General features: G+C 37.9%; 1 protein-coding gene across 1 annotated transcript in view; it reads right to left on the bottom strand.

Moving 5' to 3' along the window:
• The window catches only part of LOC127627101 (transformation/transcription domain-associated protein), a 109,362-nt gene that overhangs the window by 31,939 nt on the left and 61,541 nt on the right, over positions 1 to 15,882 (bottom strand). Inside the window, exons 50-56 of the mRNA XM_052103346.1 lie at positions 15,600 to 15,746; positions 13,779 to 13,898; positions 12,735 to 13,022; positions 10,623 to 10,760; positions 10,413 to 10,516; positions 9,944 to 10,079; positions 2,007 to 2,198 (exon numbers count right to left, since the gene is read on the bottom strand). Of these exons, the coding sequence (XP_051959306.1) occupies positions 2,007 to 2,198; positions 9,944 to 10,079; positions 10,413 to 10,516; positions 10,623 to 10,760; positions 12,735 to 13,022; positions 13,779 to 13,898; positions 15,600 to 15,746 (1,125 nt within the window). The remainder of the gene's footprint in view (positions 1 to 2,006; positions 2,199 to 9,943; positions 10,080 to 10,412; positions 10,517 to 10,622; positions 10,761 to 12,734; positions 13,023 to 13,778; positions 13,899 to 15,599; positions 15,747 to 15,882) is intronic.

The raw sequence follows: 15,882 nt of genomic DNA, 5'->3' as shown, positions 1-15,882 counted from the left end.
AGTCTATTGACTTGCCGAATTAAATCCCCAAAATAAATTAGGCAATACAATATTTTTCACAATTATCTGTTAATATCAGCTGATGGCACATTATAACCTTCATTCGGAGTGCCCTTTCATCATGTAAATTAAATTTTCTTGCAGGTATTTAATCAAATACTATCTGATGGGGGAAAAGTAATTACGAGCCATTTTTAACTTGGTGCCATTCTCTCTCACTCTCTCTGTCTCACCCCTCCTGTCTGCCTCTCCTGTCCATTTCAATCGCTTTTATTGGACTTGGTTTTTGGGTTTGGTTGCAGGTGTAAACAGATTCAATTATCAATAGTTTTTACAGTGCTGTATTGATATTCCTCAAACATTCTGGTTTCTGGTCTTAAGTTTGTTCTGAACACCTAACCTTAAGCATTAATCATATGCAACTAATTCAGTGTCTGCTCTGTTATTCAACTGCTTTCCTATGTAAACACATGCTGGACAAACATCTTTGACTATCACGTCTCGTGGTTCCTTCTGCTCTAGTGTACTGATGCTTAAATAAAATACAGCGTACAGTACTTCCTAGGAGAAGACATTATAAAGTGTGTTCACGATTTTGGGTTTGGTTCTGGCCTCAAATCTGCTGGTATCGTTCGGGCCGGGTACAAGTCGGGTCTGGGTCACACTACACTTCGTGGTCCATTCACTCAAATTCAAACATATCTGAATGCACGAGACCGAAAATGACTGTTTATACTAACATTTTAAATACATTATTTGTTATTCGTGATTTATTATTTATCAAAACCAGATAAATCACGTTTTTAATTATTTTAAAGGATGATGACATCAATGTTTGCATACTAAATTGTGATTGATCAGCTTTCTTACATATTTGTATGCTGAATTTTGATACATCTTGAGTTACTTTCACCTATTTAAACTTTTATAGCCACCTTAGTGTGTTAATTTAGAAGTGTAGCATTTAATTTATGCAGAACAAAAGATTAAACCCCAAACATTCCTACAATTTTAACACTATTCTTTGGCTGCCCTGCAAGCACAGGTATTTCTTTCAGGAAATTCAAATCTAGTTATTCAATGAAAACTGGTCCAATAGGAAAAAGGAGAAGTGTATACTGATGTCAGTGTTGACAAAACAGTCCAGTGAGAACTAAATTGTTGAACGACATGTTTATGACATACTGATGTAATGTGGCATTTTACTATTTACTATTAATATCAAGCAACAAAAATCCCACTGAATACAACCATTCAATTACGTGGATCACAGAGCAATCAACCATTACCAATAACAGCATGTGTGATATAATCACCATCTCCAACACCAATGCTTAATTTGCTCAATCTGGCATATTTGACTGTCACACCACAGCTGAGCTCAAGAAGAGCACTCCTCATCTCTAACAGTCCCTGTAGGACAGGGTGCATGGCCAGCACTCACACATTACCCTAATCTACAGGCACACATCACCTCGGCTCCATCCTATTGTGTGCGCTGCCTGATTATGCGTGAGGCAGTCAGGAGGCTGTTCTTTCTGGTGAATATTAATACAAGCTGCCTATTGAGCACCACAATGGTGCAGTCAACACTATCTCAGACATTTTAGAAAGGTCCAAAAAAGAAGGAAGGGAAAGCAAAAGAAGGGGTCAAGTCCGACAATAGTAGTAGTGATTGAGGACATATTATGCAAAAACGAGCGCGAAAAAGGAAATTATAAGAAAAGTGTCTGCTTTTACAATTCTCTCTTCTACTATGGGTTAGCACAAAAACACACGCTCTTATATGAAATGAGATTGCCTGAGTCGCTTGCTTGTCAGCGGTGAAATCTGACCACATATTCTTTTTAGACATCATTATTTAAAATTGACGATCAATTTCGATCGCTGGTGGTGCTCTGAGTTGGACTGTTCAAAAAAGTGAAAACAACAGAGAACATTAAATTACGGCAGAAAAATGTCTGGTAAAAGGGTGTTTGTCAGCTCATGCGTGTGATGTTCCTCACCTGCAGCAGTGGTGTGTGTACGTGAGAAACTATGTGTGGCAGTCTCTTCCACTCTCTGATGGCCAGACTGCTAGCCATCTCCACCAGCCGTTCGATAAAGTTAAGCTGTTGTTCCTCAGGGTGACAGATGGCCAGGTAGCCACGATGCATGTTCACCTTCCAGGCCATTTCCTTAGGACAACTCAGCTCCACCTGACACACATAAAACCACAGTCTTTTAGCACACTTTCATTGTGGGTGTTGCATATTTAAAAGGATAGTTCACCCAAAACTGAAAATTAAGTCATCATTCACTCACCCTTTTGTTGTTCCAAACCCTTATGAGTGACTTTCTTCCGTAAAACACAAAAGGAGTTTAGTAGTATGTCAGTCTCAGTCACCATTCACTATCATTTCACCTTTTTCAGTACAGTGAAAGTGAATGATGACTGTGCCTATCAGTCTAAAAATCAATTTTTGTGTCCCGCAGAGGAAATTCCTAATAATAAATCGATATTGCTCTAACACAACCATTCTACAAACACGTTCTACAGAGGTTATTAGAGTGTAATTTGCATTTTAAGCACAATATGGTCAGCTACTTTGTGTATTTTTCATTTTTTGCTTCAGTCGAAAATGTCCTTTTAACGTTTTCAGTATTTCGTCAAGGCATATTCATTAATTTTAGTCACCAAAAATAATGTCTTTTAGTTTTTGATAATGTGCAAAATGGCCAAAACGTGCAACAGATTCAAACATGTATCAAAGACATAAAAGACAGGGTACATACAAAATACTGTGCAACTGTCTTTGTTGTAAAGAGACCCTGAAATAATAGCATATAATGAATAAACTAAATTCTAAGCTATTCTTAAGAAATAAGTCTAATGTATTCTGAATTCTTCCTGCTTTAGAGACTGCTATTCATCTTCTGTGTTTTGTCAGCTTAGGACATTACATTGCGTTTGGTGTTTTTACGATAACAGTGCATTCACAACACAAGTTACGTAACGCAAGTTAGGCATATTATGACTAGCACGTAACTTAGTTCATGTTCACCTGTTCATATGCTTCATTGTCTGTGCAAATTTTTCTGCTTCATCTGTTGTGTTGTTGATTCACATTGTTTCTAGTGTAGAGTGATCAGATGCATTTTATATAATAGCAAAAACCTTCATTGGCCAAAAAAATGAACTATCACAAAAACCCAATTTTTTTTTTGCCCTGGCACAAAATGACCAGCTAACATAATTTCACTAATCATATCAGCAGCACCTGGGAAAGTGTGAACGGGTACTAGTCAGGTGAAATCACTATCATACTGATTGGATTATAAGAGCAGACTGATTGCTATAAAAGGAGAAAAAAAGTGCTTCCAATCATTGTGTTCTTGTTCACAACGTTACCTCTAAAGGAAGATGTGCAGCCATCATTGCTTTGCATCAAAATGGCCTCACATGCAAGGAAATTGTTGCAAAGAATATTGCACCTGAAAGAACCATTTAACGGATCATCAAAAACTTCAAAGAGAGTTTCAACTGCAGTGAAGAAGGCTTCAGGATGTCACAGAGTGTCCAGCAAGAGCCAGGGCTGTGTATCCTCCTGAGGAGTCAGCTACGGAATTGTGTCACCACCATTGCAGAGCTTGCCCAATATTGGCAGCAGGTCGGTGTGAGTGCATCTGCATGCACAGTGAGGCGAAGACTTTTGGACTATGGCCTAGTGTCAAGAAGGGAAGAAATAAGCCACTTCTCTCCAAGAAAAACATCAAGGACAGACTGAAATTCTGCAGGAAGTACAAGGATTGGACAGCTGAAGACTGATAGTCTAGGAAAATCGATAGTCCGGAGAAGAAAAGGTGAATGCTACCGTGAGTCCTGTGTCGTGCCAACAGTGAAGCATCCTGAGACCATCCATGTGTGGGGTTGCTTTTAATCCAAGGGAGTGGGCTCTCACAATTCTGCCCAAAAACACTGCCATGAATAAAGAATGGCATCAAAACATCCTGCAAGAGCAACTTCTCCCAATGATCCAGGAGCAATTTGGTGATGATCCGTGCATTTTCCAGCATGATGGAGCACCATATCACAAGGCAAGAGTGATAATGAAATGGGTCAGAGATCATTACATTTCAATTTTGGATCCGTGGCCAGGCAACTTCCCGGATCTTAATCCCATAGAGTGGACAAGCAGAAGCCCACAAATTGTGATCAACTCAGAGGACTAATAAGGCAAGAATGGATCGCCATCAGTCAGGAGTTGGCCCCGAAGCTGATATCCTGCATGCCAGAGCGAATTGCAGAGGTTATGAAGAACAAGGGTCAACACTGTAAATATCAACTCTTTGCATAAATTGGATGTTTTTGCCAATAAAATCCTTTAAATGTGACGAACTGTTGTATAATGCAACACTAAAGAAGACCCAGATCGCAACTGAATAACCATAGCCAAATAACCAAGTAGAAATAACCATCTATAGAGTTTTCAGGCATTGTGCAATATGACAACACGGAGGGATTTATGCTCTCTGGTCAGTGCACTCTTATCATTGCCGACATGTGATGAATAACCCTGCGATGTGGCTGGCCTTATCCACCCACCTTTAATTGAAAGAGGGGACATTTAAACTTCCTGAGAGCAACTGCTGCTGCCAAGCAGCCTGCTCTGGAACGGAGAAAACAAATCACTTCCCAGCAGATGTTTGAGCAATTATTCAAGCACGTATCCGTAAATATTAGATGCAAAGCGAACAGAGAGGGAAGGGGAGGATGAGGGCTGCTGGGCTGGACAATTTAATTAGGTGTCACCTTAGGACAGAAACCTGAATAGATTTGTTCCAAGTCTCCTTGAACAAGAGCCAAGAGTATTTATAATGTGTCCAGCCCTATCACACACTTTTTCTACTTTGTTTTAGAAGTGAAGCCCATGAATTAATAACTGATGGCAAGGCTACAATTTTGAACAGTCATAAACAATTCTGCAAGCACAGTTAGTGTGACTTTCTAAATGACAAAAGTGGTGTGCTTTCACATTCTGCAATATAGTAAGACTAATAATAAACCAAGGTATAATACAAAAGTCTGAACTGTGGTTCGGGGTTATCTGACTAGACGCGGATATTAAAGCAAGGAGAAGTGTGTATGCACTTAAGGCCTGTTCACACCAAACCCATTTTTCGGTGCGGTTGTTCGTTCCAAATGAGCTTTTGAGTGGTAACAATGGATTCCGATGGCACTATTCACAGCAGGTTCAACAAATCTTTCGCCAACAATACAAAGGTTTTTAAGAAGGAGAGTGACCTGATTATTTTTTCTTTGGAATGCGATGATAAATTACTGACCAATGAGAAAAGAGCTTTTTGTCATTTTTACAGAGTCATTGCAGCTGCTCAATCCAGTGTGTCTGTGGCGCTAATCAACTGGCAAACACCGGCATTGATGTGCAGCAGATGCACACCCAGAAAATGATATACTTAAAAATAAATATTTGCAGTTCATGAACAATTAACCCATAGTACTGCAAACATAAACCCGGTCTGTTTTTGAAAGCCTGTTTATGTTTTTTTTTGTCTTAAATGTACATTGTTTAGTATGTATATAACTGCAATTTATTTTAGCAAGGTATTTAAAATAGCAGTGAGGTTCGGCAATTTGTTTTCACCAAGCTCGTAATAAAATATCCCATAAAAAGACTGGTTACATTCAATGTTTTAGACAAACGAATTGCAGAACCACAATGCTGTTTTTATTGAAAGGACAATATAACAAAGAATTGCAATAATTTAAATAAAGACCATGTTTCCTTTTATATATGCATCAAATTTTATACTATACCTGTTCTTCTCAATATAAATTATTCCACATGTACTGTATTTATATCACTGTACCTTGTGTTATATTATCCAGGCATTATAAAAAGAGAAGTTGAGTTTGGGATCTGGAATTCAGACCTACTAGTAAGCAACAGCTCTCATTACTCATCCCATTCGCTTAAAAAACACAGATTATATACTCCTCAAAATGCATCAACAACATGGAAAGTACATAATGAAATAGTTATGCCAAAGTAGGTAAATAAATGCTTTAACAGCATTCAGTATATTAATCTCAAACAGCTGGTGCGAACAGGAGACAGGTCTAACAACAGCACCAGAACAGCACCACCTACTGTACTGGGGTGAAATAGTTTTTAGTTTCATTTTTGAGGTTGCAAAATCGTGGATTAGGTGTGAACAGGCCTTAAAGGAATAGTTATCCCAAAAATGAAAATTTGCTGATAATTTACTCACCCTCAGGCCATTCAAGACATATATGATATTCTATCTTCATCAAAACAGGATTTAACATTTTTGCAAAGTATCCCAGGGTTTTAACTTCATCCCATGCAAGTGAATGGACACCAATTTTTGACGGTCCAAAAAGCATATTTAGGCAGCATCAAAGTAATCCACACGACTTCTGCCGATCAAGGAATGTCTTCTGAAGTGAATCAATATGTTTGTGTGAAAAACGAATGGCTAATTAAAACTTTATTAACGTAAAAAAAAATTGCTTCCTGTAAACCCTCAATGCCTCCCGTCGCTGTCATGTGACGTCATCACGCTGGCACTTTCACGTGAGAATTCAGAAGTTCCGCTCTGTTTACCACAGAGGAACGTACTTCATGCTAGAGTTAGGTACATTTAAACAGCTACAGAGAGCTGGTGGAAGCAGCGATTAAAAATTAAAAACATTTTAATTAGTGATTTGTTTTTCACACAAACATATCAATTAACTTCAGAAGACATTACTTTATTGACTGGAGTCATTTGGATTACTTTGATGCTGCCTAAATATGCTTTTTGGACAGTCAAAAACTGGTGTCCATTCACTTGCATTGGATGAAGCTAAAAAAAACGGGGATACTTTCCAAAAATCTTAAATCCTGCTCTGATGAAGAAAGAAGATCATATATATCTTGGATGGCCTGAGAGTGAGTAAATTATCAGCAAATTTTCATCAAAAAATGATACTTGAGGGAAAGTATATATAAATGTTTCCACATTTACTTGTCCAAATGTGTTAAAAATAAAAAATGTGATGAAAGAATTTGAAATTGAGTGATTTTCTAATTAAATGTAACAAACTTAACCTTGTGCGAACCCACGTACACATTCATGGACGCAGTATTTTGGATTTGCTATATGCAACACATTTAATTTCCTTTAAGTTCCTTTGAGTTCATTGGCCCTAGCAACTACCCCTTTGCCCACATGGTCTGAGGTACCCCTCTGGGTGAAATATAGGCTAGGCTATAGACCGACATTTCTTAAATGATCAAATGCTTAGAAACGTACACATCTGAAATTATGTGATTGTATTTTTGTGTTTTAGTATATAAAATATCGCTGTTTATTTTGTAATGGTTTACAACATCTGTTAGATAATCGGGTCTAACAGACCTTCATTATCATTTGTAATCAGTCAAATATTTCTCTATTAGCATGTCATTGAACATCTTCAAATAATGCCTTAACATTTTTATTTCAGTTTTAAATTACCTTTATTTACTTTAAACAAGTTATCAGACATGCCTCTACAACTGATAAAACATAGGTGTGGTGGTGCGGAAACTCCCATAGGCGCAAATTCTTGCTTTTCAGTTTAAACAGGATCTGAGTAACACAACCGACCCAGACAACCACAATCTTTTCAACATTAAAGTTTGCTCGAGTTGTGGCAATAATGAAAACATGGACTGGTACCAGGAAATACAAGTAAAAGTGAAATTCATAATTGTTTTTCAGTTGTCTCCACAGAATGATTATTAGGCTACTGTAGATTTGATACATTAACAGGTTTCTGATTTAATGACATCAGACTTTAGGTCTGTAAAATGAAATGTGCAATTTCTCATCCTATATTTGTGTTCAGTTTTAAAGGATGTATTAAGTTATCCAGAAAAGAGCACTGAATGTTTTTCTCTTTTTCAATGTTGTTGCTTGATTCATTCCCTACAATTTTATATGTATGAATTGTATGCAGACTAAAGGACTGTGGTTATTTATTTAATAATTATTATATTAGTATATATACTAATATTTTAAAACCAGCATAAAGTGAATCAGGACTTTATATGCGTCAAACGATCATGTGTTGTGCATGCACTTTATACGTAAAGCAAGGTTTAATCATGGATCTAACAAATAAAAAATCCTGCATAAAGTGAGATTTTATCCAATACTGTACATATTAATCATGTTTACTGATTCCAAAACAAATATAAACTAATTCATGAATCACACTACCTTTGTTTATGAAAACTATACATTTTGAAATGTACAATCATTTATAGCTTTTCTCTGCACATGAATGCAGCAAGCAATGTTGGGAGATGTTACCTGCAACCAATAATCTATTGTTAAGGTGTGGATTTGGCTTTGAGAAACAGACCAGCAGTTATGTGCACTTTATCCCAGAGCAGAAAACAAAAGCAACGGGCGTGAAATAATTCTGCTATGAAATTCTCTATGTGAGAGCGGAAATCTTTACCAATCAAATGCTCGATTGTACAATGAAGGCATAAAAGTAGAATGCTGCACCTACAAATTAGGACACACTGATCATACATGTTTATTATTTTTGATGCAGGGATTTTTTGTGTGTTCACCAGGATTCATGAAATATGCTTTGCCAATATTTACATTTACATTTATGTAATTTGGCAGACGCTTTTATCCAAAGCGACTTACAGTGCACTTATTACAGGGACAATCCACCTGGAGCAACAAGGAGTTAAGTGCCTTGCTCAAGGGCACAATGGTGGTGGCTGTGGGGCTCGAACCAGTGACCTTCTGATTAACAGATATGTGCTTTAGACCACTACACCACTTCAATATACAGTATTATTAAGCTTACACATTCAATTGAGGGTGCTCTAATGTTCGCAACCCAGAAGAACCATGCCTGCATCTAGCTGGCAGCTGCACTGACATGATTGCAAAACAATAAGGTACCTTATTATCTACTTAGCTATTAATTTATTATCGAATGGTAGTGTACCCTACCAGCTCAACTTTTGCTGCACTACCATGTTTGCATAGCATATCCTCGTGCTTTCACAGAAAGTGACATATTACAAAAAGAATATTTGCTAACCCTTACGGTCTCTCCACACTCCCTTTAGATATTTTCGTTCTTAACATTGATTTATAGTTTGCATTTATGTAGACTACAAGGTTTGCAACTTCACTATAACAAAGTTTGAACTCCCTCAGGCCCATTGCTTATTTCGCATTCTGGGTTGAGTGAGTGGAGTGGAATCTTCAAAAAGGTGCTCTCCACTCAAGTGGAATTATCTTTGCTCCACTCACATGCTCTGGGTGCTACTAATTACAAATAAAAAAGGGAAATGGAAAATGCACACAGCAGTCACGCTCCGGTCTCAGGAGGTTAAAAAAAAGACATGTCTGATGAAAATGTTCTCAATGTCCTGACTAAGTTGGTCTCTAGGACACCAGATGTAAAACAAACCATTATTCCTGTTACCTGAAATTGTTATACTTTAAATTATGTTGGTCAACGTTTCACACTTGTCCATCTTCAACTATGGTTACTATTAAACCATATTTCTTTAGGTCAAAGACTGTGTTGTGGTAACTGATAAGATGAGAACATCATGATGTGGCCATTTAAAATGGATGTTATTGATTGTTTTAAGTAAAAGTAAAATTTGAGGGAGTGCCATTTCATTAGCTTGTAAGCATAATCAGATGTTTTGATAAAAGTAAAGATTGAACTAAAGATAACATGCAATACATGTACTCTGGTCTAAATTAAGTTATAAGGACAAATCATAAAAATATGATTTAGTATTTGAGTAAAGCACAAATTCCCCAAAATAATGCTTAAGTATAGCAATGAATGGCAATTACTCAAGTACTTTACAAGCGTGTGTGTGCAGATTAGTGTGTGTGGTACCTGCACTAGGGCCTCTTTCATGGCAGCCCAGTTGGACAATCTCCATGCACACTCCAGCACCAGGTATGGGTTGCTATGTCCTTTGGATTGCCCATACTCGGTCAGAATCTCCCACTGGTTTAGTTCTTTAGAACAGCTGGAAAATAGTTATTTTAGAAAAAAGAAATTAATAGAACCAAATGTCCAGAATGTTAATACATTTTTATGTAATGTGGATTTGGTCAATTTTAATTTGGAACATGTGACCAACCCCACTCCTTATCCAGGTGCAGTATAACAAATCAAATTAATTAACTCCAATATTTATGTGTTGTTTTTTCAAGAATAAAAAGTTCTGATCACAGTCAGTATGTCCAATTTAGACTTTGAGATGATATGGACTCAGACTGTCTTAGTGAGACATGACCTCAAGTGTTGAATATAAGCTGTGGATGGTGACAGGTTTAATTAAAAAACTGTTTTAACTCACCGGATCCAGTGATCTTCCCAGAGCTGGTACTCTGGGAAGATGGCAGGCGAGGCATTGTGCTCTTTGCGAGCTTTCTCCATCGCCTTCTCATAGGTTTCTTGAGCCTAGTGAAAAAAGAATCACCTTTATTGTTGGCAGCACCTTTATATGCTGTTATAAGATGATGTAGAGGAGCAATACCTGTATGGCTGAAAGACATTTGTTTCTCACCTGTTCAAAAAAGCCATGCTGCTCGTATGCGATGGCTGTGCTTGTCTCTGGGAACTTGCATCTCTTTTGCCACAGCCCAGCCCACATGTCCTCCTCCTGCAGTAGCGAGTAGAGCTCCGCCAGCGAGTCGAGGATCTCCTGAGGGAATACAAGAACACATTCACAAAGAATATAGGGGACAAACACATCCATATTAAGAAGTGCCCCTATGAGATGACTGCTTAGCATAAGCAGCTTGAATGCACGGATACTTCAAACCAAACTACAGTTGAAGTCAGAGGTTTATATACACCTTATAGCCAAATACATTTAAATTCAGTTTTTCACAATTCCTGACATTTAATTGTAGGAAATATTCCCTGTCTTGGATCAGTTAGGATCACTACTATTATTCTGAAATTTCACATTCTTAAAATAAAGTCACATTCCCAGAAGGGAACAAAGGTCAGAGGTTTGTAGAAATTTGTTAGTATATGGTAGCATTGCCTTTAAATTGTTTAACTTAGGTCAAACATTTTGTGTAGCCTTCCACAAGCTTCTCATAATAATTTGCTGGAATTTTGGCCCATTCCTCCAGACAGAACTGGTGTAACTGAGTTAGGTTTGTAAGCCTCCTAGCTCGCACACACTTTTTCACTTCTGCCAAGAAAATCAGGGCTTTGTGATGGCCACTCCAATACCTTGACTTTGTTGTGCTTAAGCCATTTTGCCACAGCATTGGAGGTACTGTATGCTTGGAGTCATTGTCCATTTGGAAGCATTTGTGAGTGAGCTTTCACTTCCTGGCTTATATGTCTTGAGATTTTGCTTCAATATATCCACATAATTTTCCTTCCTCATGATGCCATCTATTCTGTGAAGTTCACCAGTCCCTCCTGCAGCAAAGCACCCCCACAACATGATGATGGCACCCCTATTGCAAGCCTCACCCTTTTTTGTCCAAACATAACGATGGTCATTATGGCCAAACAGTTACATTTCGGTTTCATTAGACCAGAGGACATTTCTCCAAAATGTATGATCTTTGTCCCCATGTGCACTTGCAAACTATATTCTGGCTTTTTTATGGCGGTTTTGGAGCAGTGGCTTCTTACTTGATGAACAGCCTTTCAGGTAATGTCAATATAGGACTCGTTTGACTGTGGATATAGATACTTGTCCACCCATTTCCTTCAGCATCTTCACCAGGTCCTTTGCTGTTGTTCTGGGATTGAGTTGCACTTCTCACACCAAACTACGTTCATCTCTAGGAGACAGAATGCATATCCTTCCTGAGCGGTATGATGGCTGTGTGTGTGTGTATATATATATATATATATATATATATATATATATATATATATATATATATATATATATATATATATATATGGCCGAATGTGTGTAGATCCCTCGGGAGGATCTATGATAATAGGGTGGAGTCATGGTCGAGGCCTGCTCTAACGTGACGTCACTTTAGAGCAGAAACGAAATCCATTCATTTTGACACACTGTTTTTGATTAATAGAAATATAAGAAAGGGGAGCGGGTGGACTTAACATTGTAGGGTGGTTGTGTACACACACTAGCGACTCACAAACACCATGTAAAAGTGAATTTTGCATAATAGGTCCCCTTTAAAATACATCCAGAAGTACACCTCCAGTTCAATACACCTCCTTTCAGAAGCTAATTGGCTTATTGTCTAAAGGCTTGGCATCATTTTCTGGAATTTTCCAAGCTGATTAAAGGCACAGTTAACTTCCTTGTATGTAAACTTCTGACCCACTGGAATTATGATACAGTCAATTAAAAGTGAAAAATCGGTTTGTAAACAATTGTTGTAAAAATTACTTGTGTCATGCACAAAGTAGATGTCCTAAACGACTTACCAAAACTATAGATTTCTAATATTAAATCAGTGGAGTGGTTAAATTTTTTTTTTTTATGATTTCAACCTAAGTGTATGTAAACTGACTTCAACTGTAGCTGATAAGTCAAAACAAAAGCTATTGAAAATTCAGCAGGCAAGATCATTTCGTGTGATACTGGGGAACCTTCAAATCACATAACTTCCTTTACAAGAATATCAATGGCAACAAACACTGCAGAAGAGCTTAGGCATTACTGCACCTGCTGTGGAGGCGTGATGCTTTCCTGCTCATAGAATTCAGTGCTCTGTTTGGGTTTGATGTGCAAGCTAAGGCCCTTCTCGAAGGCTTGCTGCTCCAGCATCAGGGTGGAGCGCAGCCAGAGATTGTGGGTCTTGCCCAAGTACTTCAGTACACAGGGCCTGATGGGAATGGGTGGCACGCACTGAGACATGGCCTCCACAAAGCAGTTTAGAGCACTGGGCTGGCAATCCCTTTGAGCTTGATGACTACCACTACACAGGAACGGACCCATCTCACCCGACAGTGCCTAAAAAGGGGAAAGGAAAAAAAAAATATCAGTATGTGTTTGATCAGTATAGAATGATGAGGATTGAGAAGAATAAAAGGGTAGAGATAACCCAAATACCCTTTGATGCAGGAAACATCTTCAATAATTCCTTACACACCAAACATCAATGATATTTTTTTTATTATAAATATTCAATAGGCATGCCAACTCTAAAGAAAATGTCCCACACTAAACAAAGAGCATTGTATTACTGTGACAGAGAAAAACGATTGCATTAAATATAAATCGTTTTTACACCCATTGCAAAAACAAAGCCGTGAATATTTCTATTTTGAATGCATTTTGTAATAGTTTAAATCCTTAGTCATTCCAAATGAAATCTCTTTAATGAAATGTCTAGTACTTTAGACATCTGGTCCATTAAATGTATAATTGCATAAAAGGTTTCATTTCTGCTCATTAGCAAATGCTGCATGTTTAAGTTCAGTGGCAGGGGCAGAAGACAGCTTAACCCACCCACCAATCCCCACATTCATGCAAAGTTCTTCAAGATGAGCAGAGTCGTGACCTCTGACACCATTAACTACATTTCACATGCAGCTTCTCCAGTGATACGCATTATTATTAGTAAAATAGGCAGTTTACTCTTTTAATAGCAAAAAAGGTCAGTTTAAAATCAGCAGCAGTCATACTCTGCATTTAGATGGAAACTGTTATGAAAAAGGCCAAGTGTTAGCTCAGCTCTTAAGAGAACTGGGACAGTGAAGTACTCACATGCTGCTGGCGGTCTGACAGAATCTTCCAGAGGCGGGGGAAAAGCTGGACCCAAGTCTTCTCAGCCAGTGGGGTGGAAATGTGGCACAACTGAACCAGAGCATTCAAAAGAGCTCCAGTCTAATTAAAAAGACAAACACACACAGGAGTCTTGTTTAGTGATAGGTGATATATCTCCAATTAATCAGTGACGTTTAGCCAATTTGAGATTATAAGCAGATAAAAGTGCCTGCTTGCCCAATTAACAGAAGTGTTAGCACCTTCACTGAGTTGCAAACACTACCAACAGCCTGGTCAATGGATAATGTACATTTTCTGCTTTCAAATATCTTAAAATGAATTTTGCTTTTGTGTAATTGTGTAAAATAAATGTTTATTTAATATCAGCAATGCTTTGTATATTGCCTTGTTTTTTAATTAGCATTAGCCTATATGGTTCACCCATCTTAACATATTTACATAGGTTTATTCGATTAAATATTTAAGAGCTAAAATATTAATATTAAAAAATTAAATGGGGGCTTTTTGCCTTGAGTCTTGGTTTACTTCTGACACTGCCTCCAACATACATTTCTCACTTCCACATTTGAAGCAAAAAGAGACACTAATTCATCTCAACTTACTACACCTGACATTCAAGGTAAAAAAAAAAGACTAGCTACATTCTTCCCAAATATTACTTTAATATGGGATCACTGTGCTTTCATATGTATGAAAGGTCAACACCTTATGCTACAGAATAACTCTTAAGAGCATAACTGCCCAAAAAGGTGTGGACCACTGACCACAAGAGGAAAGGAGATGTTAGCATAAGTCAGAACCCAAATGTGTGCTGTGGTTCCTGACAGTAGCTACAGTGGGCAACAAAGGCAGGTCAGGGCTTTGAACACCTCACTTCATTATTTGTCTAAAGCCTGCTTGAGAGGTGCATATAAAACAGCACCATGTCCTGGATTAAACAGAAATCAATGACGCCGTGACCTCAAAGCACTCAGAGACGCAAACCAATGTCGCCCTCAAACTCTCTTTAACAGAGACACTTATGAGGAAGCAGCCAAATGAGGAAAAGCAGGTTAGAGATTAAAGGAGCCAGAACAAATGGTGCATATTAAACCACCGTGTTCAAAAGCCTGTATGAATTTGCCATGTGAAAAAACGTATTCCTGTCTAACGCCCCCTAACAAGAGAGTCCTTTAAAAGGATAGTTCACCTAAAAATTTAAGTTCCCTCATCAATTACTCACACTCATGCTATCCCAGATGTGTATTACTTACTTTCTTCTGCTTAAGAAAAACAAAGATTTATTGAAGAATATTTTTGTTCTGATGGACCTTACAATGCAAGTGAATGGTGACCAGAAATTTTAAGCACCAAAAAGCAGATAAAGGCAGCAAAAGTAACCCATAAGACTACAGTGGTTAAAACTTTATCTTCTGAAATTATATGATAGGTGTGTTTGAGAAACAAACCAATATTTTTACCATAAATTCTCATTCCTGGCCAGTAGGTGGAGATATACATGAAGAATGTGAAGGACCAAAAACAAAAGTAGAATATGAAAGTAAAAGTGGAGATAGATAGTAAAAAAGGACTTATTGATCTGTATCTCACTCACACAATCATATCGCTTCTGAAGATATGGATTAAAACATTGGAGTCACTTGGATAACATTTATTGGATAACACATCTGGGATGGCATGAGGGTGAGTAAATGAAGAGAATTTTCATTTTTGGGTGAACTATCCCTTTAAAGTTATATTTTCCTGATGTTTGAGAGTGTCATGCATGTGAGGGTGGCATATGTTGAGGTGATGGCTCACCTTGACCTCTCTCAAGGAGTCAAGGAACTTGTCATGGCGGTTGGTGAGCATGTGCAGCTGGTTGCCTGCGTCTCGCTCCGCCTGCTCCTTGGTCTTGGGCAGGCTGGTTTGGTCTCCAGGTGCCAGCTCGATGTCTATCTCCACATCCTAGAGAGATAAAGGTCATGAAATCACATAATAAAATGTATTTACCAGGTATATTTTCTACCTGCACCTTTTGACCACTGAATTTCCATGTTTTTTCATGATTACCTAATAAGGATAAAATTTTAAAAGTTTTTAT

The sequence above is a fragment of the Xyrauchen texanus genome, chromosome 33 (assembly GCF_025860055.1).
Source record: "Xyrauchen texanus isolate HMW12.3.18 chromosome 33, RBS_HiC_50CHRs, whole genome shotgun sequence".
Classification (NCBI taxonomy): domain Eukaryota; kingdom Metazoa; phylum Chordata; class Actinopteri; order Cypriniformes; family Catostomidae; genus Xyrauchen; species Xyrauchen texanus.
The sequence above is the reverse complement of the archived record's forward strand: the minus strand, read 5'-3'. Positions and strand labels throughout refer to the sequence as shown.